A 24,960-nucleotide genomic window follows, 5' to 3' on the forward strand; every position below is an offset into this window, starting at 1 on the left:
ATGCCATACTGTGGTTCTCAACATCCTATAGGACAACTTAACTGTCCTTCATTGTTACTATTATATGCATATAAAATAAATAAATAATGAGAAATACTACTAGTACTACTTACACTTACAACTAATATAACATTTAAAACTAAGTCACAACATGTACAATCTTAATAAATTGCACAACCATCTAAAAATTGATCTGGTACATTTTATTAAGGAGACTGGCGCAGACCATTTCACATTATTCAGCAGGGGAATCAGAATCAGAGTGCACAACAGAAAATAAAAAAATTAATCACATTAGTCCTTAAAATTTAGTGTCTTTTGTTTTAAATAAATCGATAAAAATGTATAGTTATTATAATTATACATTTCTTTTGTGTTTCATTAATATTTTATAAGTATTTAACCTTCGTTCCCTGTAAATAATTGAGTTCGTCCACATAGTAACCAAGATAGTCTGGTGGCCATTTTGAATTTGTCGATTCATAATTTTGACGTGATAGTCCAGATAAACTGTAGTAATACGACCCTATCATTGATCCCAGTCAATAGATTTTAAAGAATTAGTAAACACTAGCATCTAATAGTTAAGTGCATCCATATTTTAAGTCCCTAGAATGTCCTGAATTAAATAGCTTCACGTCTAAACACACCCTGTGTACAAGCGTAGTTCACACGCTAAAACCGTGGACTTGAAGCGTTCAAATTTGCATTAATAACGTGTACTAATTAAACCAAACTGACATTCAAACTTAAAATTCATTTATTAAAATGGAAATGAAACTTTAAAAATGATACTTACAACTTGTTTGAAGGCTCTAGCAAGGGTAAAATCCGTTTAGCATCATCGGTCGTCAACCTTTAAAACCGTTCGGCGAGCAACTTACTCGGGGCTGAAAGTCGACTCGAGGGTTATATGTTTATTGGGGGTACGGCTTCGCGACCGTAAATCAGAAATACTTGAATTTACAACACAAAGTAGTTATAAAACTGAACTTTACATCGGTGTAAAAATTGAAACAGAATTAGTTTGTTTCCGTGTATATATCGTCATTTAAAGTTTAAAATCTGTATTTTTTAAATGGAATAAATAAGTTATTTTTTTCAATTTATACATCAAATGACAGCCTAGAATTCGATCTTTAAAATGACATTAAGATTATGCTTCTACGATGCTTCGTCGCGAAGCCGCGACCAAATAAAACAGTGTGGGGTCGATCGGTACACGCAAAACGGTGAAATTTGTTGACGTAACTGATACTTTTCAAACAAATATAAAACACATTCAGACATGTGTTACAGATATAAAAATACCAGATTACGACAGATAAAGACTTAAACTTTATTGACATATAATTTTTATTCTTATAGGACAACTAGAAGTAGTGAAATTTTTTTTTTGAAAACAGCAAAAACTGACCCTAAAACGCACTTTTTCGCCAGTTTGGACTACCTAAATATAGGTTTATAAAATATCTATAACAATAGTTTTGCTGTCTATGTATCTAAAGCTTGTACTAAAGAGAAAACACAAGGAAATTTTCTAAAGCCCGGGGAAAGTACACACTAATATGACATGTCATTTATTCTCGAGTACACATTTGATTAAAAAGGCAATCTTGTCTAATCTTGAAAGTGGTTAGCGTGAAGAGTTTCTTTCATGCATCTCCTCAGGTAGGGACAAGGGATCATTTATAAATGACGTCACGCTTTTTTTTTGACGATTTTTTTACCCCCCCCCCCCCCCTCCGTCACACGTCACAAAAAGCCAGAGCCTCTTCCCACCCACCCCCCCTAAAATGACGTTACACCTCAGCCTACAACCCCCCCTCAAAATTGTAGTTGAATTTTTTTTAAACATCGATATTTTTCCAAAATCTTGTCTGAAATATGTCAACATAGAGTATTTTAATCAATTCCTATTATAATTTATTAAAACTTATCTAAAACGCTAAATAACGTCTAAAATTAGTTTTCTAACATTTCTTGTCTATAAATATAAAGCAAAAGTGTGACATCGCACCATCTGAACCCCCTCATCACACATAGTCACAAAATTACCGACACCCCCCCCCCCCTACGAGTGACGTCATTTATGGACGACCCCCCAAAGCCGCCGCCCCCCCCTGTACGAACGTCTAATCCGCCCCCTCAAAAGAAATGACGTCATCGATACTCTATAATAAAAACACTGACATTACGCCCTAATTAATGTACCTAATCTTAAGTGGTTTGCGTGGAGTTTCATTCATGCATCTCTTCGGGTAGGGATAAAGCCCTACTTCTATAATAGACCGGCTTTTGGCCGATAAACCTTACTCGCGCAGTGTTCCTTTCAGACTTTTCCGGGGGCGGGGCACTTGAATTTTTGCAGGGGCGAATAAAATTCTCCGGGACCGACATTGTAAAAGTACACATTTTCTATATAAATTATATTTTTTTATGGTGGGGGTTTTATGTTAGTTTCCATATATGGGCTACAACTGTATGTGACAGCCTCCTCCATGATGGATAATCATCAAAGAATAAAATCAAAGACAGTCGGCGTCACCGACCACGTGCAACAAGACGGAACGTTCAGAAGACTTTGCCGCGTTTTGTAAGTTGAACAATAGTGTTCAAGCGACTTGAGATGGCGTGGGCGTCAGAAACCAGATCTTGAGAACATTGAACAAGAAATGGAGGTTGCCATATATGCAACGACTTCCTCAGCTAAGACATCTGCTGCCGTGGCGGAACGTCCAGACCAGTTGCGTGACAATAATGTGGCCAACAGATTCTATATAGTTTGTGAAAAACATTGTAGTGCAGCTCATTCTTGTGGATCCTGTGGCAACGATGTCCATGCTATGTGTGGAATACCCAATGAAGCAGACGAAGGTTACGGAGGAAATATCACCTGCAGATTATGTCACAACAAACAAGACATCATGGAACACAGGTCAGCAGCTCATACTAGCTTGCAAACTCAAGGTGCTAAGATGCTTAAAACATCAAATACAAAATTTAAAGATGCTGATGTGGGTCACAATGTACGAATCAGATGTTGACAGAGGTCGCGGTGATCCCCGAAGCGTGATTGCAGTTGTCATGAGCGTCGAGGGCGGTTTCTACAAATTAGGAACGGACCATTGTGTTCTAAAACAACTATATGCTAGAAGTGAGTTTTCAATTCTTCACGAAAAACTGCTCTTATTGTCGTCAGTTGGCACTGAGGAAAAATCAGTACGAACCATCGCATCTTCACAATCATTGACTGGGGGCCAAGGCTACACTCGCTGCACTTGCACAACCAAGCGCACAACATATCGCTGCAAGTGTAAAAATAACAAGCTACTATGTAATTCTAAATGCCATAAAAGTTCAACTTGTAACAAATGATAATATTGATTGATTGATACTATAGTACAATAAAAAAAATTGAAAATTTCTGTCATTTACTTTAATTAATAATCAATAAATGATCCTTACGGCATAAAAAAATCTGCTCATGATCTTCTAATTCGGACTTTGGCCGGTCGTCCCTAGCCAGATGATCTTCTAATTAAGACTTTGGCCGGTCCACCATGGCCAATCCGCGGACTGGCCGGCCAAATGCCGAAATCAAGCAAAGTTTCGGACTTTGACCGGTCAATGGGAGGCGATATTGGCCAATCCGCGCATTGGCCGACTTCGGGCTTTGACCGTGTCATATATATATATATATATATATATATATATATATATATATATATATATATATATATATATATATATATATATATATATATATATATATATATATATATATATATATATATATATGTTACGGTCAAAGCCCGAAGTCGGCCAATGCTAGGATTGGCCGGCCATTCCGCGCATTGGCCAATATCGCCTCCCATAGGTCGGTCAAAGTCCGAAGCTTTGCTTGATTTCGGCCTTTGGCCGGCCAATCCGCAGACTGGCCATGGTGGACCGGCCAAGGTCTTAATTAGAAGATCATCTGGTTAGGGACGACCGGCCAAAGTCCGAATTAGAAGATCATAAGCAGATTTTGTTTTTTTTTTATGCCGTAAGGATCATGAAATTAAGTCTTTATTGATTATTAATTAAAGTAAATGACAGAAACATTCAAATTTTTTATTGTACTATTGTCTCAATTAATATCATCATTTGTTACAATAAGTTGAACTTTTATGGCATTTAGAATTATATAGCAGCTTGTTATTTTTACACTTGCAGCGATTTGTTGTGCACTTAGTTGTGCAATTGCAGCGAGTGTAGCCTTGGACCCCAGTCATTGATTGTGAATTCTCCTCAGTGCCAACTGACGACAATAAGAGCAGTTTTTCGTGAAGAATTGAAAACTCACTTCTAGCATACATTTGTTTTAGAACACCATGTTCCGTTCCTAATTTGTAGAAACCGCCCTCTACGCTCATGACAACTGCAATCACGCTTCGGGGATCACCGTGACCTCTGTCAACATCTGGAAAACGGATGCGTACATTGTCACCCACTTCACTATCTTTAAATTTTGTATTTGATGTTTTAAGCATCTTAGCACCTTGAGTTTGCAAGCCAATATGAGCTGCTGATCTGTGTTCCATGATATCTTGTTTGTTGTGACACAATCTGCAGGTAATGTTCCCTCCGTACCCTTCGTCTGCTTCATTGGGTATTCCACAAATAGCATGGACATCGTTGCCACAGGATCCAAAAGAATGAGCTGAACTACAATGTTTTTCACAAACTATATAGAATCTGTTGAACACATTATTGTCACGCAACTGGTCTGGGCGTTCCGCCACGGCAGTAGATGTGTTAGCTGAGGATGTCGTTGCATTTATGGCAACCTCCATTTCTTGTTCAATGTTCTCAAGATCTTCCTCAGTAACTATTTTATTGAGAGCCCATATATGGAAACTAACATGGATTTACATTTTTTTCTTTTGACAGCCATCTGCTATGTCTGTCTCATGGTCTGACTGCCCTTTTGATCCATGTCGACTTGCATATAGAATGCTATACAAACAAGAGCTAAACAATACGTTACTCTCAATGAAAACGCACCCAGAATAATGAAAATGCGATCACAACTTAGTCTAGATAGAACATTGGCCAGGACATCCCGGCCAGTGAGCGCATTGGCCGGCCAATGTACAAAATACGCTGTCAAGTTTTAGCGCTTCGGACTCTGGCCAGCACGTCCCGGCCAGTGCGCGCATTGGCCGGCCAATGTTCGAAATACGATCTTAGTGCTAAGTTTTTCGGGCTTTGGCCAAGAGAGCCGGCCAATGCGCGGATTGGCCGGCCAATCCGCGCTTTGGCCGCACTTCGGGCTTTGACCGTAACATATATATATATATATATATATATATATATATATATATATATATATATATATATATATATATATATATACTTTGTTTCTTGGGGGGGGGGGGGGGGTGACAGCACGAAGTGCCGAACCGCTTGACACCTGACATACCGACGCCACGGGTATTTAATACAATCCAACCGCCGACCTTTGTCAACAAAGCAATGTGGATTGTTTATGTTGCCACATAGTTACATACATGAAACGCAGGAAAACACACATTAATGCGCGTTTTTCTGCTTATTGGTTTCAAAAATTTTAATGTCACGACACCGAAAAACACTATGCGTAATACATTACTTCGATCTAGATTATATCTAGATTCCATATATTTCATTTAAATATCACGAATAAAAAATCAAAACATTTAAATCTACTTGAAAAGTAACCATCATGTTTGTATTTCATAACAGGTAGGACCGAATGTAAAGGATACACCTAAGGTAATTTTTCTCTTAATAAAGTCTAAGATGTTAATCAAACGAGTATTTTCAAGTTATGCATTTATCAAGGTCTAATAGAAAAATATAGAAAATCTAGATCTAGATTTTGCATATATTTTTAACACTTAAAATTTCTAACGTTAAAAATTCATTTTAAGTATTCCTAGATCCTCTATGTCTATTGTGGAATCGAAACAACAGAACGGGGTTCTTTTCAATGTCAAAATAAATAAACCAGATAGACGTGTAAAGCAAAAATGCTAATTTTGCTAGCAATGATACTTATTCTTTTAATTTCACCAGGTAAGAAAGTTACTTAACAACGGATACTTGCGGTTCCAAACTGTACAAGTCTCCATTAAAAATAATAAATTATTTTCAGTAGCCTCACAAGGCGGCAGCGGGAGTGCTGAAAATAGAAAATTATATGGGAAAGTCAGCTTTTCCCAGTAAGTTTAAGGAAGTGTGCTCCGGAAAAAAAAACTTCTTAAAAATAAGCCTTATTTACTTAATTTGCGTGGTTCTATGTTAGGGTAAATAAAGGAAAATATGTAAATGCATCTGGGACTTTAGTGGAAGTCTGGTTGCCATGGTAACGGCGGCCATAGTGAAAAATTTTTTTATAGAGGTCTCAACGTTAAAAAATTAACATATATATTGTCATATAGTAATTGATCCTTCTTTTACTAACTATATATGTATATATATATATATATATATATATATATATATATATATATATATATATATATATATATATATATATATATATATATACATATATATATATATATATATATATATATATATATATATATATATACACATGTATATATACATATATATATATATGTATATATATATATATATATATATATATATATATATATATATATATATATATATATATATATATATATATATATATATATATATATATATATATTCATATATAATTTGTTCTGGTACAGTCTGATCGATTTGCTTGTATCTCAGGAAATAAGTTCTTTATTGAAATTAATTGAAATGTCATTTATCTGTTCCAGCCCCCATTGCCACCCCAATTGTTTTTGTTAAGTGTTTTTTTAATAGGAAAATTGTGTGGCATCTGCTTCATCTAAACATTGCATATTGTTTGTGCCTTCTAGCACATGATGCCCTGTGTTAAGGCATCTCCTGCTAGCTGCTTCTCCATCACGCTGCCATTTGCAAGGTCTCTATTTTTTCATAAATAGAGGATCTGAGCTTTGAAATTATTGTAGCACCCTTAGCTGGCCCTACAGCCTTTATCAACTCCTTCTGTTTAAGCACATTTTTCCATTGTTCCATCTGTTGCATGATGAACGACTTTGATTATTATCTCACCTCATCATCATAGAAAAGCTATCGCATACATCTGGGTGGACTACGGAGCACTTCGCCCGGTAATAAATCAACCTATATAGGATGTGTATAAGAGCAAGTTATAGAAATATTCGAAAGTTCCCTGTTCATGTACTCCAACCTAACGTTGATATGGGCATGTCCGTTGGCTTGGATGTGAATGTAACAGTTGATCGTTGAACATTTAGAATCAAGTAGGCCGAGTTGCCATAGAGGGTCTTTATGACTCTGAAATTCTCAGACTTAACGTGATTAATTTTTTTTTGATAAAAAAATAATCGGCCTGCGTTTTAAAGAAAATTATTTTTTACGTTTGCAATGCAGTATATGGGAAAGCTGGAGACGATATGGCAAGACTTTATGAGCTTTTATTTCTCAATCACAACAAAGATGTGCGTCCTATTTGCGATGGGAACATGCCCTTAGAAGTGAAAATCCAAGTGATTCTGAGGCAAATTGTTGAGCTGGTAAAGTTAAATAGTTGTAGGAATGCGTGTACATTGATATCGGTATTGGTGTAAATGTAGCCGTCTTGCAGAATACCAAGGAAAAAGGGCAAAAACCAGTGGCGGAACAAGAAAAAAAAGCCCCCCCCCCTCAGAATATATATATATATATATATATATATATATATATATATATATATATATATATATATATATATATATATATATATATATGTAAAAGTACATAAAAAGTAGCATTTAAAATACCCCTGTTTTACGTTGCGCTTTATCAATCCATGCTAATTATATAATTATGTGTTTTTTTTCAACATCAAAACAAACTAATAAAAATATTTTTTCCCGATGGGTCTAAAGTCTAATGGAGGTAAATTTTTTTAGTGATCTATCAAGGAAAGTAATTGGGGATAAGGATCTAAGGGAAGTAATTTGTACACTTTTTTCAGAGAGTACATATTTCAGACCGCAACTTCAAATATCAGCCACAACACGCTAGTGCAAAACAAACTTCAGGGAAGAATAAACTTACACGATATACAGACCAAAATCTATGCATTCAGACTAACATACATTAGCAGAATAATCAGTCAACCACACTTTCACCCACTAGCTCACTACAATATAGGCATTCAGCTCAACAAAATAACAAAAATAAATAATACAACTCCACATTACATAGGACAAATGATAAACATCGTAACTATTACGTCTGCAGTCCCTTTTACGCAGAATGCTTACAAATATTAATAAACCGGGAGTGATCTCCCCTAAACTTTCTCGAATATTCTTATATAACACTACGTGGGATGGCAACTCGGAAAATAGACATGATTTTTAATTACTTAAACTTTTAAAAATAGAATAGAATCTCGTAGAAAAAAAGAATTGCGCACCAATCGAACGCCAAAACAAAATATGCATAATAGTGCGGAATATTATTAGTACTTTTTAAATTTACATGCGTTTTTTTGAGAAATCGGAAATAGCGTAAATTACTACTTCCGGTCAACGGAAATTACTCAAAATTTGAAAGAAGGTAGATTAGATCTTTTACTTACATGTGAAATTTCATTTATCTATCTGAAATAGTACTCAAGTTATAGGCTTTTGAAAAATTCAAAGTAGAAAAAGTACCACTTACGGTTATCGGAAATCGCCCAAAAGTTGATACGGATCTACGATTTTGATAAAATACTTATATATGAAATTTCATCAACCTAGCTTTAACGGTACTGAAGTTATCGTGTTTACAGACACACAGACACACAGACACACATACACCCAGACACACAGACATACGGACAAGATTGCAAAAATATGTTTTTCCGACTCAGGGAGGTGTAAAAAAAAAAACGTCGAGATTTGTAAAAATCTTGATTTTTTTTTTTTGCACGATTACAAGACTTTCTCTATACTTCGTAAATACGAGAAAGTAAAAAACAACGAAAAACGCGTATACGAAAAGTCAAAAGCATTTACAAAAAGCTCGTACAAAAACTCTCAACCCCATTATTCAACAGATTCCAATGGAATTCATCTAATAACCATCAGACCCAAAGCCAAGGAAATAACATATAGACTCATTTACAACTCAACACCCTTAGTAGAACAACAGAAACACTATTGCCCACTATGCAGACAAAACACACCAGAAACCGAAACGCACATCTAGGCCTATTTAGAATGCCCCACCATACAAAACATAAAAAAGACACTAGAAACCAAATAACGACTAGAAACTAGATCTTCCAAATCCACACAGCTTTAACTCTAAACCAAATTCCTAAAACAAAGAGACAGGACGGACGTAGGGCAAAAAGTAAGGACGGTATCGTAGCTATTTGGAACCATTTGGAACAGTAGAATTAGAGTATCACTGAAAATCAATCTTATCATTGTAGCCATTTAAAAAACAAACGGGTCTGTTCACAAATCATTTTCTATGCTACCCATTCAATCTGATAAATAAAATTGGTATCAAATTAAATTGAAGGTAAATAAATGTTTATTTTTTTTTCAGTCATCATGAAGTTTAAGATCGCCCGTTGTTAAAACTAGACCGGTATACGCAAAAATAACGATTTTAATGACCATGAAATCTAATATATAAAGCTCAGTTCTGTAACGTGTGGCAAAAAAGTTTGTCGTTGACAGTTCTATGGATTTAAGTGTTAGATTTTTTATCGTGCTCATAGTCTAAATTTACGAGTCAAAAAATTACCATTGAAAGTCTTTAAAAACAATTTTCATTCTATTTACTTAGAAGAATAATTTTCAATTATGAACACGACATAAAATTTTTAAAAAGTGTATCGACGTTTATAAAATTTCTAAAATTGTGTCGGAAATGTATTGACTGCACAGTTACTTCCCTTTAATAAAAAAAAATCCTTAAGAAGAAAGAATTTACATTTTATTACTTTGTTTTTGGTGTTAAGAAAAAAAAAATAATTACATAATTAGCGGGGATTGATTAAGTGCAATGCCGTTAGGTATTTTTAACACTGCCTTTTATTTATTCTATACACTGAACATACTGTTCAATATTTTTTTTTTAAATCAATAACATTTAATAAGCCAGGTCCTACAAATCCTATATGTTTATTTCTTTCCATTTACGGATAAGCTTGGAGTATTATCATTTTTGTTCACTAAATTGAAACAGGCGCGTCCGCCGGCGCCCTTGCACGGTTCGATTTGGCACCCTGGGCTATCATGTGAGCGCTATGCTGCATAGTTTTGTTTTTAACAGTGCGATAGACTATGGGTAAAAAAGGTTACTATAGTCTTTAAGTGAATCAAATCCGGGCGTCCTCCGGCACACCGACAGGGTGCTATTTGGCGCCCCGGGCCTTCCGGTGTACGCTATGGTATATACGTTCGCGTGAGTTCAAAAGACTATGAATAAGTTATGTACTATAGTCGTTTACTAAGTTCAATCAGGCGGTGACGTCATGGTGCGTCCTCTGGCGCCCAGACAGGGTGCTATTTGGGGTCTCGGGCCTCCCGTGTTCGGTTTCGCGCCTACGTTCATTAAAGTGAGTGCAAAAGACTATGAATAAGTTGGGGTACTATAGTCGTTTATTAAGCTGAAACAGGCGATTCCGCCCCGGGCTAGACTCTGAGCACTGTGCGTTTATGTTCGCGTTAGTGTTTTCTTTGTGTTTAGGTTGGGTTTGCGTTAGTGGTTGCGTTTTGATTTGGTTCGTTTTTGTTCTTTCTTTTTTCGTTTTCGTTTGTGTTTTATCTTCTTTGCGTTTGTGTTTGTATTTGTGTTTGTGGTTGGTTTTGCGTTTGTATTTGGTTTGTTTTCGTTTGTTTTTTCGTTTGTGTTTTTTTCTTTGGGTTTGTGGTTGGTTTTGCATTTGGATTTGGTTTGTTTTCGTTTGCTTTTTCGTTTTTTTTTCTTTGTGTTTGTATTGGTGTTTGTGGTTGTGGTTGGGTTAGTTGTTAGGTTTTTGTTTTCGTTTGTATTTGTAATTGTGTTAGCGTTATGTTTGCGTTTTGTTGTTTTGGTTTTGGTTTGGGTGTGCAATGCCGGGTTTATGATGATTACTAAACACACAGGTAATGGTCTTTAACAGAAAGGTTTTTCACAGAAGCCAGAGCAGGGCCTGGCCGGGACGGCTAGTCTAATATATAAAGCTCAGTTCTGTAACGTGTGGCAAAAAAGTTTGTCGTTGACAGTTCTATGGATTTAAGTGTTAGATTTTTTATCGTGCTCATAGTCTAAATTTACGAGTCAAAAAATTACCATTGAAAGTCTTTAAAAACAATTTTCATTCTATTTACTTAGAAGAATAATTTTCAATTATGAACACGACATAAAATTTTTAAAAAGTGTATCGACGTTTATAAAATTTCTAAAATTGTGTCGGAAATGTATTGACTGCACAGTTACTTCCCTTTAATAAAAAAAAATTCTTAAGAAGAAAGAATTTACATTTTATTACTTTGTTTTTGGTGTTAAGAAAAAAAAAAGAATTACATAATTAGCGGGGATTGATTAAGTGCAATGTCGTTAGGTATTTTTAACACTGCCTTTTATTTATTCTATACACTGAACATACTGTTCAATATTTTTTTTTTTAAATCAATAACATTTAATAAGCCAGGTCCTACAAATCCTATATGTTTATTTCTTTCCATTTACGGATAAGCTTGGAGTATTATCATTTTTGTTCACTAAATTGAAACAGGCGCGTCCGCCGGCGCCCTTGCACGGTTCGATTTGGCACCCTGGGCTATCATGTGAGCGCTATGCTGCATAGTTTTGTTTTTAACAGTGCGATAGACTATGGGTAAGAAAGGTTACTATAGTCTTTAAGTGAAACAAATCAGGGCGTCCTCCGGCACCCCGACAGGGTGCTATTTGGCGCCCCGGGCCTTCCGGTGTACGCTATGGTATATACGTTCGCGTGAGTTCAAAAGACTATGAATAAGTTATGTACTATAGTCGTTTACTAAGTTCAATCAAGCGGTGACGTCATGGTGCGTCCTCTGGCGCCCAGACAGGGTGCTATTTGGGGTCCCGGGCCTCCCGTGTTCGGTTTCGCGCCTACGTTCATTAAAGTGAGTGCAAAAGACTATGAATAAGTTGGGGTACTATAGTCGTTTATTAAGCTGAAACAGGCGATTCCGCCCCGGGCTAGACTCTGAGCACTGTGCGTTTATGTTCGCGTTAGTGTTTTCTTTGTGTTTAGGTTGGGTTTGCGTTAGTGGTTGCGTTTTGATTTGGTTCGTTTTTGTTCTTTCTTTTTTCGTTTTCGTTTGTGTTTTATCTTCTTTGCGTTTGTGTTTGTATTTGTGTTTGTGGTTGGTTTTGCGTTTGTATTTGGTTTGTTTTCGTTTGTTTTTTTCGTGTGTGTTTTTTTCTTTGGGTTTGTGGTTGGTTTTGCATTTGGATTTGGTTTGTTTTCGTTTGCTTTTTCGTTTGTTTTTTTTTCTTTGTGTTCGTATTGGTGTTTGTGTTTGTGGTTGGGTTAGTTGTTAGGTTTTTGTTTTCGTTTGTATTTGTAATTGTGTTAGCTTTATGTTTGCGTTTTGTTGTTTTGGTTTGGGTTTGGGTGTGCAATGCCGGGTTTATGATGATTACTAAACACACAGGTAATGGTCTTTAACAGAAAGGTTTTTCACAGAAGCCAGAGCAGGGCCTGGCCGGGACGGCTAGTATTAAAATAAATAAAAAATGGAATCACGGTATCGCCGTTTTCGGCAGCCATCATTACTAACACGACGGTAAAAGAAAGTACGTCGAGCGACAACCTAAATTATTAGATATGTATCTGTTGCGTTTAAGTCTTGTTAGTTAATTGCTTATTCTTTCAGTCCAGTCCATGACTCAAAAAAGTGTATAAAAACTTTTTGTTTAGAACTTAATAGGTTCCAAGATACAAAAATGTCATAAGATTTTTAGCGCAATTTCCATTCTGGAGAATTGCGTTTATTAACCCGTCATTTCTGGATGTATGAATGTATGAATGTATGAATGTGTGTCCGCAGCTTTAAGTCGTATCTCCTCCTCAACGAAGCAATATCGAGGACTAGTTCCAAAGCAATTATGTTAAGCAAGTTACCAGGATGATAGTGGGCCAAAAAAATTCCGGGTTTCTTTCATGGATTTCCCGGAAAAGCCAAAAAACCTCGAAAAATGCAGTTTTCGGCCCATATCTCGGCAACCAGACCACTTAGCGACTTGAAACATTTACCAATCGATTCCTGCTATAATTTAGAACAATATTGCAGAAGAAAGTTTTCAAAAATATCCTTTCGTTCGGTCACAATTTTTTTTTTTAATTTGTTAAAATTTGGACCGAATTAGTAGGCATGTTTATCCAACCACACCACACGCGTCATCACGTTCAATAGCTGCGCCATCACGTTAAATGGATGCGTCATCACGTTCAGTAGCTAGGCGCGCAATGGTTTTTAGTCATGTAACTCTATTGTAAATAAAACATGTAAAATACTGAATTTTTTTAAATAAAAAACGTTTTAATAACTAACCAATGGTTTTACTAACCCTGCTCTTGATTTACGCTACGACAGAGCTATTTTTAGATAACAAGGAAATTGCGCTAAAATTGTCACTAGACTTTTTAATTACCTTGTATTTTTACTTATTAGAAATTTGTGTTTTACATTTTTAGAAATAAATAAATAGTTTCAGGGGCGGAACTACAGTGCCGCCAGACCCCGCAATGCGGGGGGGGGGGGGGGGGGGCACGCCATTTAGGGGCCCACAGCCGACCACAATACAAAAACTTTATAGTTAAAAAAAAAATCTCGCATTTTTGACTTGATGGTTGTATTGTAAAAAGATTACCATAGCTGCGGTTGGATTATCTTTATACTATAGTCACCACCCCACGCTCGTGTATATTCTTTTTCCCTTTGTTTTTAAACCACTGTGAAAGCCGAGTCCTCTTTCTCCTACAATCAAACGTATCAAAGATAAGCAAACGTTCAAACCACTTCCATGACTTATCTCCCTTTTTAAAATAGTCAAATAAGGGTGCTCATAAGCTCCTTTTAATAGATTTGTACTAAAATAATTAAAAGGCAATTACTTCACCTAATTATTATTTTAAAATAAATTACTCACTAAAGAATGACATTATATAAAAAGGAAATGTTTTTAAAATTAATAATATAAATACAAAAAAAAATTAAAAATAAACATAACACTAGACACCATTATTTATTCAAGCTTTCATGTTTTATATTCTTTTGACCTACTAGAGGTAAAGAGGTCTTATAGCAGAGATAAAATTAAACTGATTTTCAAAACAGACTAATGCACTTACAAACATTACATGTTGTTGTAGTTTGTTTTAATTTAAAAAAAATAATTCTCTTTTCAAAACTCGAACAGGCCAGAAATGAGTATTCTATGTTCGTATTATATATATATATATATATATATATATATATATATATATATATATATATATATATATATATATATATATATATATAATGTAGGGGGGGGGGGCAGACATTTTTTTTGCAGGGTGGCCCTTTTTTTTTAGTTCCGCCACTGAATTGTTTTATTATTTATTACAAGAGTTTATTTTACCCGCATCTTCCTGCTTTTGTCTGTTGTGTCTTTGTCTTCGTCAGTCATGTGTTAAACTGCCGAACGAAATTTTGACCACTTTAAACGGACTGATTCGTTTCAGACTTGGCAAGTACCGTGGGTCAAGACTCGATGACAATGCAACCTGACATCAAATTTGACTTAAGCGAATGCGTAATTTATGTTTTATGAATTAATTACAGATTCCAATATTAAGTACTATTTTCAGCGCTATTGTACGCACTTTTTGTGAAGAAAGTCTATATTGAAAATATATACTTTTACCAGTGTCCCTGTCCCCCCCCCCCCTTCCCCCGGAAAATAAGTTCCGCCCCCCCCCCCTCCCTTCGAAAATATCAAGAGCCCCTCCAGCGCAGAAAAATGATTGCAAGAAACACAGCTTCGTTCACTTTGGTTACATGGTTGTTACCCCACTTGTTAGGTTATTTTTTTTAAAATAAATTAAGCGAATTTATTGAGTGTAAAAGAGTGTTGAAGTAAGCACAGATGCCTAGAGTTTATAGTTGACATATAATAAGCGTTAATATATTTTTTAGTAACCAGATCTAAGTAAATTTTCGGTTTAAAGAGAGATAGATAGACTATAATAGCATCATATAATCCTGTTTATCTCCATGGACAGAATGAAAATAAACAAGAACTCTCTTTGACATTGGGGATCGGCTTTGTAAGTTGATATATTTGTGTTGATATATTTGTATTGATATATTTTATGTTACAACAAACTGATAAGAATAGTTGACTAATTACAAGTCAAATAATCCGAGCAGTACTGGTTCAACTGTTTCCTGCAATGGGACCCTGTCAGCTATGGTAACCTCACGAGTCTAACTGTCCCATTTAAAAGAATCTGGACACCAGATATTAGTAACTTTGAAAGGTAGGCCTAGTAGTTTACTTATACAAGTATTTAGAGTTTTAGATTAAGAACGAATTTTTTGGCAAAGTAAAAAAATAGAAAAACAATGAAGCAATGTTGTATAGAATTGTGTTGAACTGTGGCGAGGAGAACACTCCTTTGATTTTATTATGAGTGTGCAATAAATGAGCAATAGTTAGAGTAAAAACACCTGCGGTTTCGCCCATTTGGTATCACAATAAATAAACATTCTCTAGTCAGTATTTCCCTCTTAAAATGATATTACGCTGATAAAAATCGTGTCTCTCTAAACCATTTATTTTGCAAGGGAAGAGGTAAAAGAATATATTTACAGAATCCCGAAAAATGTAATTGCTTATTGCTTATACGTTGCCATATTTTTGACATTGAGAAAGAATTTCACTGAGCACTTCTCGGTATATCTCATTGCACGCATATTGTATTTAACAAACTCATCAGCACGACCTAGGCTCGAAGCGAACGGACCATTCGGAGTGGAGCCTGGATCAGCCGCCTAATTTTACTTCTAGGAAACGAATAAAATATTTTGATGGCCGATTCTAGGTAGTTTCGGGTTACGCGATTTGCGTGTAAAAGTAAGAAAAGTTCTCTTTTGGAACCTGACGGTCAATTAGGCAAGTGCAGTAGATTTCACCTGTTTCTGTGACCACGGCATGTGAAGAGATATTGTGGCATGCACCCTGATTCGAACTTGCGTACCGGTCCCGCGTTGCCGCGATCTGGTATTTTTTGAAGTGTGAACTTTTATCTAGAAATGAGTTATTTAAATGTAAACTATGTCGGCCCTATATTTATTGCATGTTATTTTTTTGAGTGCGGAATTGCCTGGAAACCTAGAGTGTACATTGATGCCCCTCCGTATTACCGAGGTTACACTCCCTCAGGGGCGCCGGGTTGTGACTCCTGATTCAGCTTAGTCACTGAATGTTGTGGCTCACTAACTTCCAGCGTATGGTGCTGTTTAAAACGAATGTAGGCACCATAGTGCTTATAAGGGAGTCTGGGCGCTACAGGTCACCCGAATGCAGGCGCCTGTCACGATGCGGCTCCCCAGTGACATGCACAACTATTAATAATTATATTATTTTATTTTCAAAACTCATTAAAATATTATACTGTAAAGAAAAACAACTTTAAACAGGATAAAAACACTTATCGGAGAACAATGATAGTAGCTTAGGTAGAAAGTATACGGACAGCTGACAGCCGCTTGGACACCAGGCCCAGCCCCCACAGCCGTGCTGTGGACAGCCACGCAGCAACAATTCCATTCTTGCCACTGCCGAAGTGCAGAATTTTTCGAAAATTGTTGAACGGGGAATGTTATTTTATCCAGAAAGCATTTCTCCATCTGTCACTATTCGTATGCATTAATTTGAATTGAGAGACGTAGTTTTTGTTTTAGTTATTAGTTTCTGAAGTGGGTAGGGATAGTCCTATAGTTCTATTATTTGATTACTAATTTTATCATAGCAGAGCTATCTAAGATACTTTATTATGTTTTGTGCGAAACATTTCTATGTTTTTATATAAATAAATATTACTTCATATTTAAACCTTTTTAAGTCAAAAATCACAATTTATTTACCTAATCCAGCCGATTAAACATTATTTTTAATGTAAGACTCGATGAAATTATCCCCATGAAACTTTGGGGAGTAAATGGGAATACTCCCGAGAAGATTTCTGCGGGAAAAAAAATTCAATTTCTCACGGGCGGCCCCCGGCAGGGTGCGATTTGTCGCCCCGGTCTTTCCCGTGAGAGCTGTGGCGCCTACGTTAGTTTTAAACAGTGCAATAGACTATGGATAAAATAGAGCATTATAATCGTTCAATAAATTGAATCAGGCTAATTTTCCGGCTCTCCGGCAGGGTGCGATTATTCGCTCTGGGTTATCCCGTATGCGCTATGGCGCCTTGGTTAGTTTCATAAAGTGTGATAGACTATGGATAAGTTGGTGCGATATAGTCGTTGACTAAATTGAATTAAGCGCGTCCACCTGTGCCCCAGCATGGTGCTATTTGGCGCCCTGTATTATCCTGTGAGCACCATGGCGCCTGCGTATGTTTTAAGCAGCCAGGGGCCGTACGCTGCGCCACTGCGGTTGTGTAACCTGGGACTCTCGACGTCCCTGACACCTGGGCGGTCACCGAATTGTGTTCCACCTCACTATTACGATAAATGATTAACGTACAGTCAAGGCTTTCATGCGGTAGGTAACCCGAGCCCCGATAAATATGATCAAAGTGCGGGCACTGTTTACATTTAAATTTAAACTAAGTTTTTGAAAAATAGGTCACACACCTCTAAGAAAATAAGATTGGTAACGCATTGATGAAACCTTTCTTATATATTTCGTCAGACTTTCTTTTATCCCCGCGGCAACGCGTGGAACTGGCACGCCAGTATTAGAATAAAAATGTTAGTGACTCTAAAATTTTTAAAAGAGGCACTGTGCAGAACGCCCAATCAATGGATCTATGGTGCTAAGATAGCCGCCGGGAAACTCAGGTTGCAAAACCACACCCAACTGCCAGGGCGCCGCCCCCCGTGCAGAAACCGACCCAGGAGTATTCTTAACAATTTTCCTAAGTTTCGCGGCGATCATTAGAGTAATGCATAAGACTAAAACACACACACTCACACAAATATAGCGCCGGATTTGTTTACAATAGTTACCCAGTTTTAGAAAACATGACCGTGCGTCTAAAAATACACCATTGGTAACGTGTTGAAAACCTTTATAAAACGTTTTGTCACCCTAGTGTGTAGTACTAAATCTCTCTTGTTTACTCATTAGCTGGGTGACCCCAGGTACGTTCTACTGATGGAAACAGGATATGATCTCGAGACTTTTGGATTAGCAATCTAGCGCCCTACCACGCCGTCCCATATATATATATATATATATATATATATATATATATATATATATATATATATATATATATATATATATATATATATATATATGCAATTTATTATTTTTACTCAGCAGCATACATGGTACTCTTATCGACTTCAGCAACCATTACGTGACTATCAAACATACCGGTGTCTGCATGCTACATTTTCCTATGCTAATGAAATCGTCTTGTAGCATTGATGTATATTTTTTCCCATATGATACACAGGTATATTTCTCCACTCACCACTTCTGAACTTGACCAACACAAAAATACTTATTTTTCTAAAATAATATTGACCACTAAAGTGATTAAATTACAAAAGAAGCGAAAGTAGTTTACTTTAGAAAAGTATCTGCATGATCACTTGTTACAACATAAAAAATAAACAAGTGAAACATATGGACAGGTGAGACATGGACAGGTGAGACATGGACAGGTGAGACATATGGACAGGTGAGACATATGAGCAGGTGAGACATATGGACAGGTGAGACATGGACAGGTGAGACATATGAACAGGTGAGACATATGGACAGGTGAGACATATGGACAGGTGAGACATATGAGCAGGTGAGACATGGATAGGTGAGACATGGACAGGTGAGACATATGAACAGGTGAGACATATGGACAGGTGAGACATGGACAGGTGAGACATGGACAGGTGAGACATATGAACAGGTGAGACATGGATAGGTGAGACATGGACAGGTGAGACATATGGACAGGTGAGACATATGAGCAGGTGAGACATGGACAGGTGAGACATGGACAGGTGAGACATGGACAGGTGAGACATATGAACAGGTGAGACATGGACAGGTGAGACATATGGACAGGTGAGACATGGACAGGTGAGACATATGAACAGGTGAGACATATGGACAGGTGAGACATATGGACAGGTGAGACATATGAGCAGGTGAGACATGGATAGGTGAGACATGGACAGGTGAGACATATGAACAGGTGAGACATATGGACAGGTGAGACATGGACAGGTGAGACATGGACAGGTGAGACATATGAACAGGTGAGACATGGACAGGTGAGACATGGACAGGTGAGACATGGACAGGTGAGACATATGAACAGGTGAGACATGGACAGGTGAGACATATGGACAGGTGAGACATATGAACAGGTGAGACATGGACAGGTGAGACATATGAACAGATGAGACATATGAACAGGTGAGACATCGACAGGTGAGACATATGAACAGGTGAGACATGGACCGGTGAGACATATGAACAGGTGAGACATGGACAGGTGAGACATATGAACAGGTTAGACATATGAACAGGTGAGACATCGACAGGTGAGACATATGAACAGGTGAGACATATGAACAGGTGAGACATCGACAGGTGAGACATATGAACAGGTGAGACATATGAGCAGGTGAGACATGGACAGGTGAGACATATGGACAGATGAGACATGGACAGGTGAGACATAGGGACAGGTGAGACATGGACAGGTGAGACATGAACAGGTGAGACATGGACTGGCGAGACATATTAACAGGTGAGACATATGAACAGGTGAGACATGGACAGGTGAGACATACGGACAGGTGAGACATGGACAGGTGAGACATATGAACAGGTGAGACATATGAACAGGTGAGACATGGACAGGTGAGACATATGAACAGGTGAGACATATGAGCAGGTGAGACATGGACAGGTGAGACATATGGACAGATGAGACATATGAACATGTGAGACATGGACAGGTGAGACATGGACAGGTGAGACATAGGGACAGGTGAGACATAGGGACAGGTGAGACATGGACAGGTGAGACATGAACAGGTGAGATATAGACAGGTGAGACATATGAACAGGTGAGACATATGAACATGTGAGACATCGACATGTGAGACATATGAACAGGTGAGACATATGGACAGGTGAGACATATGAACAGGTGAGACATATGAACAGGTGAGACATATGAACAGGTGAGACATATGAACAGGTGAGACATATGAACAGGTGAGACATCGACAGGTGAGACATATGAACAGGTGAGACTTAGGGACAGGTGAGACATATGGACAGGTGAGACATATGGACAAGTGAGACATAGGGACAGGTGAGACATAGGGACAGGTGAGAAATATCGACAGGTGAGACATATGGACAGGTGAGACATAGGGACAGGTGAGACATAGGGACAGGTGAGAAGTATCGACAGGTGAGACATATTGACAGGTGAGAACAGTGGCGTAGACAGGAGGATCCCCTCATGGACCCCTCTGTAAAAAAAAATTTAGTGTCATAATTTCACTGTTACTTATTTAAATCTATTTAACTCTATTTCCGAATCAGTATATATGTATAATTGTATATGTATGTTTAGAACAGTCACCTAAAAACTGACGCTATGTTCATAGTAATACTTTCAATTTATTTCACATCATAGCTATGCAATGACATACAGGTAGTATAAATATATATCTAAATCTATATATCTATATCTATATCAATATATATCTATATATCTATATACATAGGGTATATATATATATATATATATATATATATATATATATATATATATATATATATATATATATATATATATATATGGGTGAGACATATGGACAGGTGACATACATGGACGGTTGAGAAACATAAACTTTAATTACATAGCAGTAAAATTTGTTGGCTGAAAAATACTTCTTTCTTCCTTCTAAAAATATGTTGCTCATCAAATTCTATTAGATTTTTATTTTTTGCTTTCTAGAGTTGCTATTTGGTATTCGGATCATTGTCGTATTACATCAATACAATAACTCTAGAACGCCTGCCAGAATTATCACAGTTTATCGCCAACTCAGCATGGAGTTTGGTCAGCTTTCTGGCTGATAATACGACAGTGCGTGGATTCAATAGAGAGCCCTACACAATTGTCAGCTATCATTTGGTGCTTAAAAGAAGACCTTACTTTTATTTGATCAATTTAATCATTCCCAGTTTACTCTTCTCTCTCGTGGCTACGTTTGGTAATAATTAAAAAGTAGTTTGAATATATAAATTTTATAAAAATACGAATATATTAAATCTTACACTAAATTTTTGATTAAGAGCTGTAAATACTAGAGGTATCTATGACTCCACGATATATGAGTTATATATGAGTTAGATGTCCACTGTGCTGAGCAATTTAGACTCGTTACACATTTCCATAAGTATTGTAAATACACAACCATAATCGGGTAAACGTTATTCAAATAATTAGTTATTTAATTTACTTTAAAATCGAGTTGATAGGGGAGATGCTGGGGATATCAATAGAAGAAAGCGCTCATGGTTTTTAACTAGATAGGGGAGATGCTGGGGATATCAATAGAAGAAAGCGCTCATGGTTTTTAACTAGATAGGGGAGATGCTGGGGATATCAATAGAAGAAAGCGCTCATGGTTTTTAACTAGATAGGGGAGATGCTGGGGATATCAATAAAAGAAAGAGCTCATGGTTTTTAACTAGATAGGGGAGATGCTGGGGATATCAATAGAAGAAAGAGCTCATGGTTTTTAAATAGATAGGGGAGATGCTGGGGATATCAATAAAAGAAAGAGCTCATGGTTTTTAACTAGATATGGGAGATGCTCGGGATATCAATAGAAGAAAGAGCTCATGGTTTTTAAATAGATAGGGGAGATGCTGGGGATATCAATAGAAGAAAGAGCTCATGGTTTTTAACTAGGTGACAGTACAAGTGATCTCAGACTAAATATCCAAGTCAAAATATCTCACGGACAAATGATATCACGGATGAAAGAGCTCAGGACACAATATATTGAGACAAATGATATCACGGACAAATGGTCTCTGTTATTGATAAATGTGAAGATTAATACTCCCGACTGTAGAACGGATCCATAATTTAATGATTTATGCCGTTAGTATACAAACTATCAATTAATATATCTAATTTTTTCAGGCTTCCTATTACCCGTAGAATCAGACAATAAAATAAATTTGCAAGTGTCTGTATTTCTGTCCTTCTCGTTTTTTCTTCTGCTGGTTTCTAGACAAGTGCCCCCGAACTCCGAACATTTTCCACTTCTTGGTAATATTTTACAGAAAGCAAACTGTGTTTGTGCCTGTGTTAACGTACATTCTGAAGTGTTTTTGTACTTGTTTGTGTATATGTATAGAGTATGTGTGTGTTTTTACGTTCGGATAGTACCTAATGAAGATTAATTAAAATGTTGACGGTATGTTTTAATTTTCTGAATAACAAAAACAATTGTTTTTTTTAGAAGGGTTAGTTAGCAGAGGTGATAAAGAATATGGTTGTGTTTCTTGCAGGACTTTACTTTATCTCTCTCATGGTTCTGGTCAGCCTGTCTATAATGATGAACATACTAGTCCTAAACGTTCACCACAAATCTAGCGAGCACTCGCCTGTTCCTCTATGGCTCAAAGGATTTGTATTCCGTTTTCTGGACAAGTTTGCGTACCTGCATGACACAGATGTGCCACAGAGAGAGACAAACACCTCAAAAATACGTATATTCGATATCAACGAAATCAGGGTAACTAGTTTGTCATTTGCAGTGTTTCTTCCAGACTTTTTTCTCCTAAGGGGCACTTGAGATTTTCGGGGGGGGGGGGGGGGGAGGGGGGGAGGCGATAGACTTTCTTCGGGGGGCGGACACTGTTAAAAGTATATATTTTCTATATAAATTATATAAATTTCATTTCGTTCGGGGGGAGGGGGGGCGGTAAAAAAAATTCGGGGGGGGGGGGGGGGGGGGGCTTGCCTTCCCCCGAAGTGATGCCTGGAAGAAACTCTGGTCATTTGGCGTTAGCACATTTTTATCATTTCACACGTTGATCATATTAACGTTACAAAATTACAACTAATAAGTTGATTATCCGACTGTTTGAAATTAGAAATACATTTTTAAAAACTGATCATCTTAATGTAAGAAAGCTGTTGAAAAAATATTTCCCCCCTTTTTTAATACAAATAATTCGGTAATTTGATTTGTAATTTTAAAGTAAGCAAACATTTCTACACTAAACAACACTGATGTTAACTATTGGTATCTTTTCTCAGGAGCAAATTGAAAGCGAAATGTATTGCTATAGCCAGAGATGGGCCAATGCAAGTACATGGCCAAAAGATTTAATTGAAAACTATCTGCAGGTGATCCACCCTGTGTTAGAGATAGTAAATGTTCAGCTGGACGTGATGGAGAAATCAATGCGTAGAAAACAGTTGGAGCGGATTGAGAAACACCAGGGCTGTGATTGGATGAGAGCTGCTCACGTGCTCGATCGTCTGTTTCTAATGCTATTCGTCATCCTTGTTGGTACCTGCACCTGTTGTTTTTTGGCTATGATGGTCAACAACTAAAAGACCCTCCTACGCCTGAGTGCGGAGATATTCCTCTCCAGGTCTCGGTTGATATGTAATAAAAATGAGTATGTAAATAATGCATTCAACAATAATATGTGTACTTTTCTTTAGAAGATAATATTGTTTCGTTAAATAAACTTTTCTTTCCATCCGTTTAAAATTGCAGTGTTTTTTTTTTTGTCCTTCTATGCAAGCCAGATACGAATCTGTTTTTTAATTCGTTTCGGCACAAAGAATGTACAATATTATACCTTCTTTTAAATCACTTGAAGATAATTTGTTTCTTAGTTTAGGTAATTTTTGGGTAGAGAGCACGAAATTAATTAACTATGACTTATTATTACTTTCGATATACAAAAGAACATATTGCAGATTGGAATTAAAATATTAAGTGCAAATACTATGCAATAAATTTCTCTGTTTTCCTAACAATATCTCCCCTAACAACAGCTTCCAATCTCCCCTAAAAACAGCTTCCAATCTCACCTAACAACAGCTTCCAATCTCCCCTAACAACAGCTTCCAATCTCCCCTAACAACAGCTTCCAATCTCCCCTAACAACAGCTTCCAATCTCCCTTAACAACAGCTTCCAATCTCCCCTAACAACAGCTTCCAATCTCCCCTAACAACAGCTTCCAATCTCCCTTAACAACAGCTTCCAATCTCCCCTAACAACAACTTCCAATCTCCCCTAACAACAGCTTCCAATCTCCCTTAACAACAGCTTCCAATCTCCCTTAACAACAGCTTCCAATCTCCCCTAACAACAGCTTCCAATCTCCCTTAACAACAGCTTCCAATCTCCCTTAACAACAGCTTCCAATCTCCCCTAACAACAGCTTCCAATCTCCCTTAACAACAGCTTCCAATCTCCCCTAACAACAGCTTCCAATCTCCCCTAACAACAGCTTCCAATCTCCTCTAACAACAGCTTCCAATCTCCCTTAACAACAGCTTCCAATCTCCCCTAACAACAGCTTCCAATCTCCCTTAACAACAGCTTCCAATATCCCCTAA

The 24,960-nt window shown here is 37.0% G+C and overlaps 1 protein-coding gene across 3 annotated transcripts; it reads left to right on the plus strand.

Moving 5' to 3' along the window:
* The first annotated feature begins 5,655 nt into the window (after nt 1–5,655).
* LOC131954114 (neuronal acetylcholine receptor subunit alpha-9) lies at nt 5,656–24,047 on the plus strand. Of its 3 annotated transcripts, none has more exons than XM_059317653.1 (10): nt 5,656–5,769; nt 5,958–6,102; nt 7,507–7,649; nt 15,368–15,412; nt 15,516–15,625; nt 18,643–18,781; nt 21,314–21,572; nt 22,514–22,642; nt 22,885–23,111; nt 23,639–24,047. In XM_059317653.1, the coding sequence occupies exons 2-10, from the start codon at nt 6,057–6,059 to the stop codon at nt 23,936–23,938; spliced, it is 1,398 nt and encodes a 465-aa protein (XP_059173636.1). In that variant the 5' UTR covers nt 5,656–5,769; nt 5,958–6,056; the 3' UTR covers nt 23,939–24,047. The 3 variants fall into 3 exon arrangements, with proteins under 3 accessions (XP_059173636.1, XP_059173628.1, XP_059173643.1); XM_059317645.1 differs by having other exon boundaries at nt 5,662–5,799; XM_059317660.1 differs by having other exon boundaries at nt 5,669–5,799; nt 18,646–18,781.
* The last annotated feature ends 913 nt before the right edge of the window (nt 24,048–24,960 follow it).

Source organism: Physella acuta, unplaced genomic scaffold, assembly GCF_028476545.2.
Source record: "Physella acuta isolate Inbredline_101_S28 unplaced genomic scaffold, ASM2847654v3 ptg000078l, whole genome shotgun sequence".
In the NCBI taxonomy this organism is placed as follows: Eukaryota; Metazoa; Mollusca; class Gastropoda; family Physidae; genus Physella; species Physella acuta.

Coding starts and splice junctions, on each gene's coding strand:
- LOC131954114 (XM_059317653.1), top strand. CDS start 6,057: ATGCTAATTTTGCTAGCAATGATACTTATTCTTTTAATTTCACCAG. Junction 15,413..15,515: donor TGACATTGGGGATCGGCTTT/GTAAGTTGATAT, acceptor TAATCCGAGCAG/TACTGGTTCAACTGTTTCCT. Junction 21,573..22,513: donor CTCTCTCGTGGCTACGTTTG/GTAATAATTAAA, acceptor TAATTTTTTCAG/GCTTCCTATTACCCGTAGAA.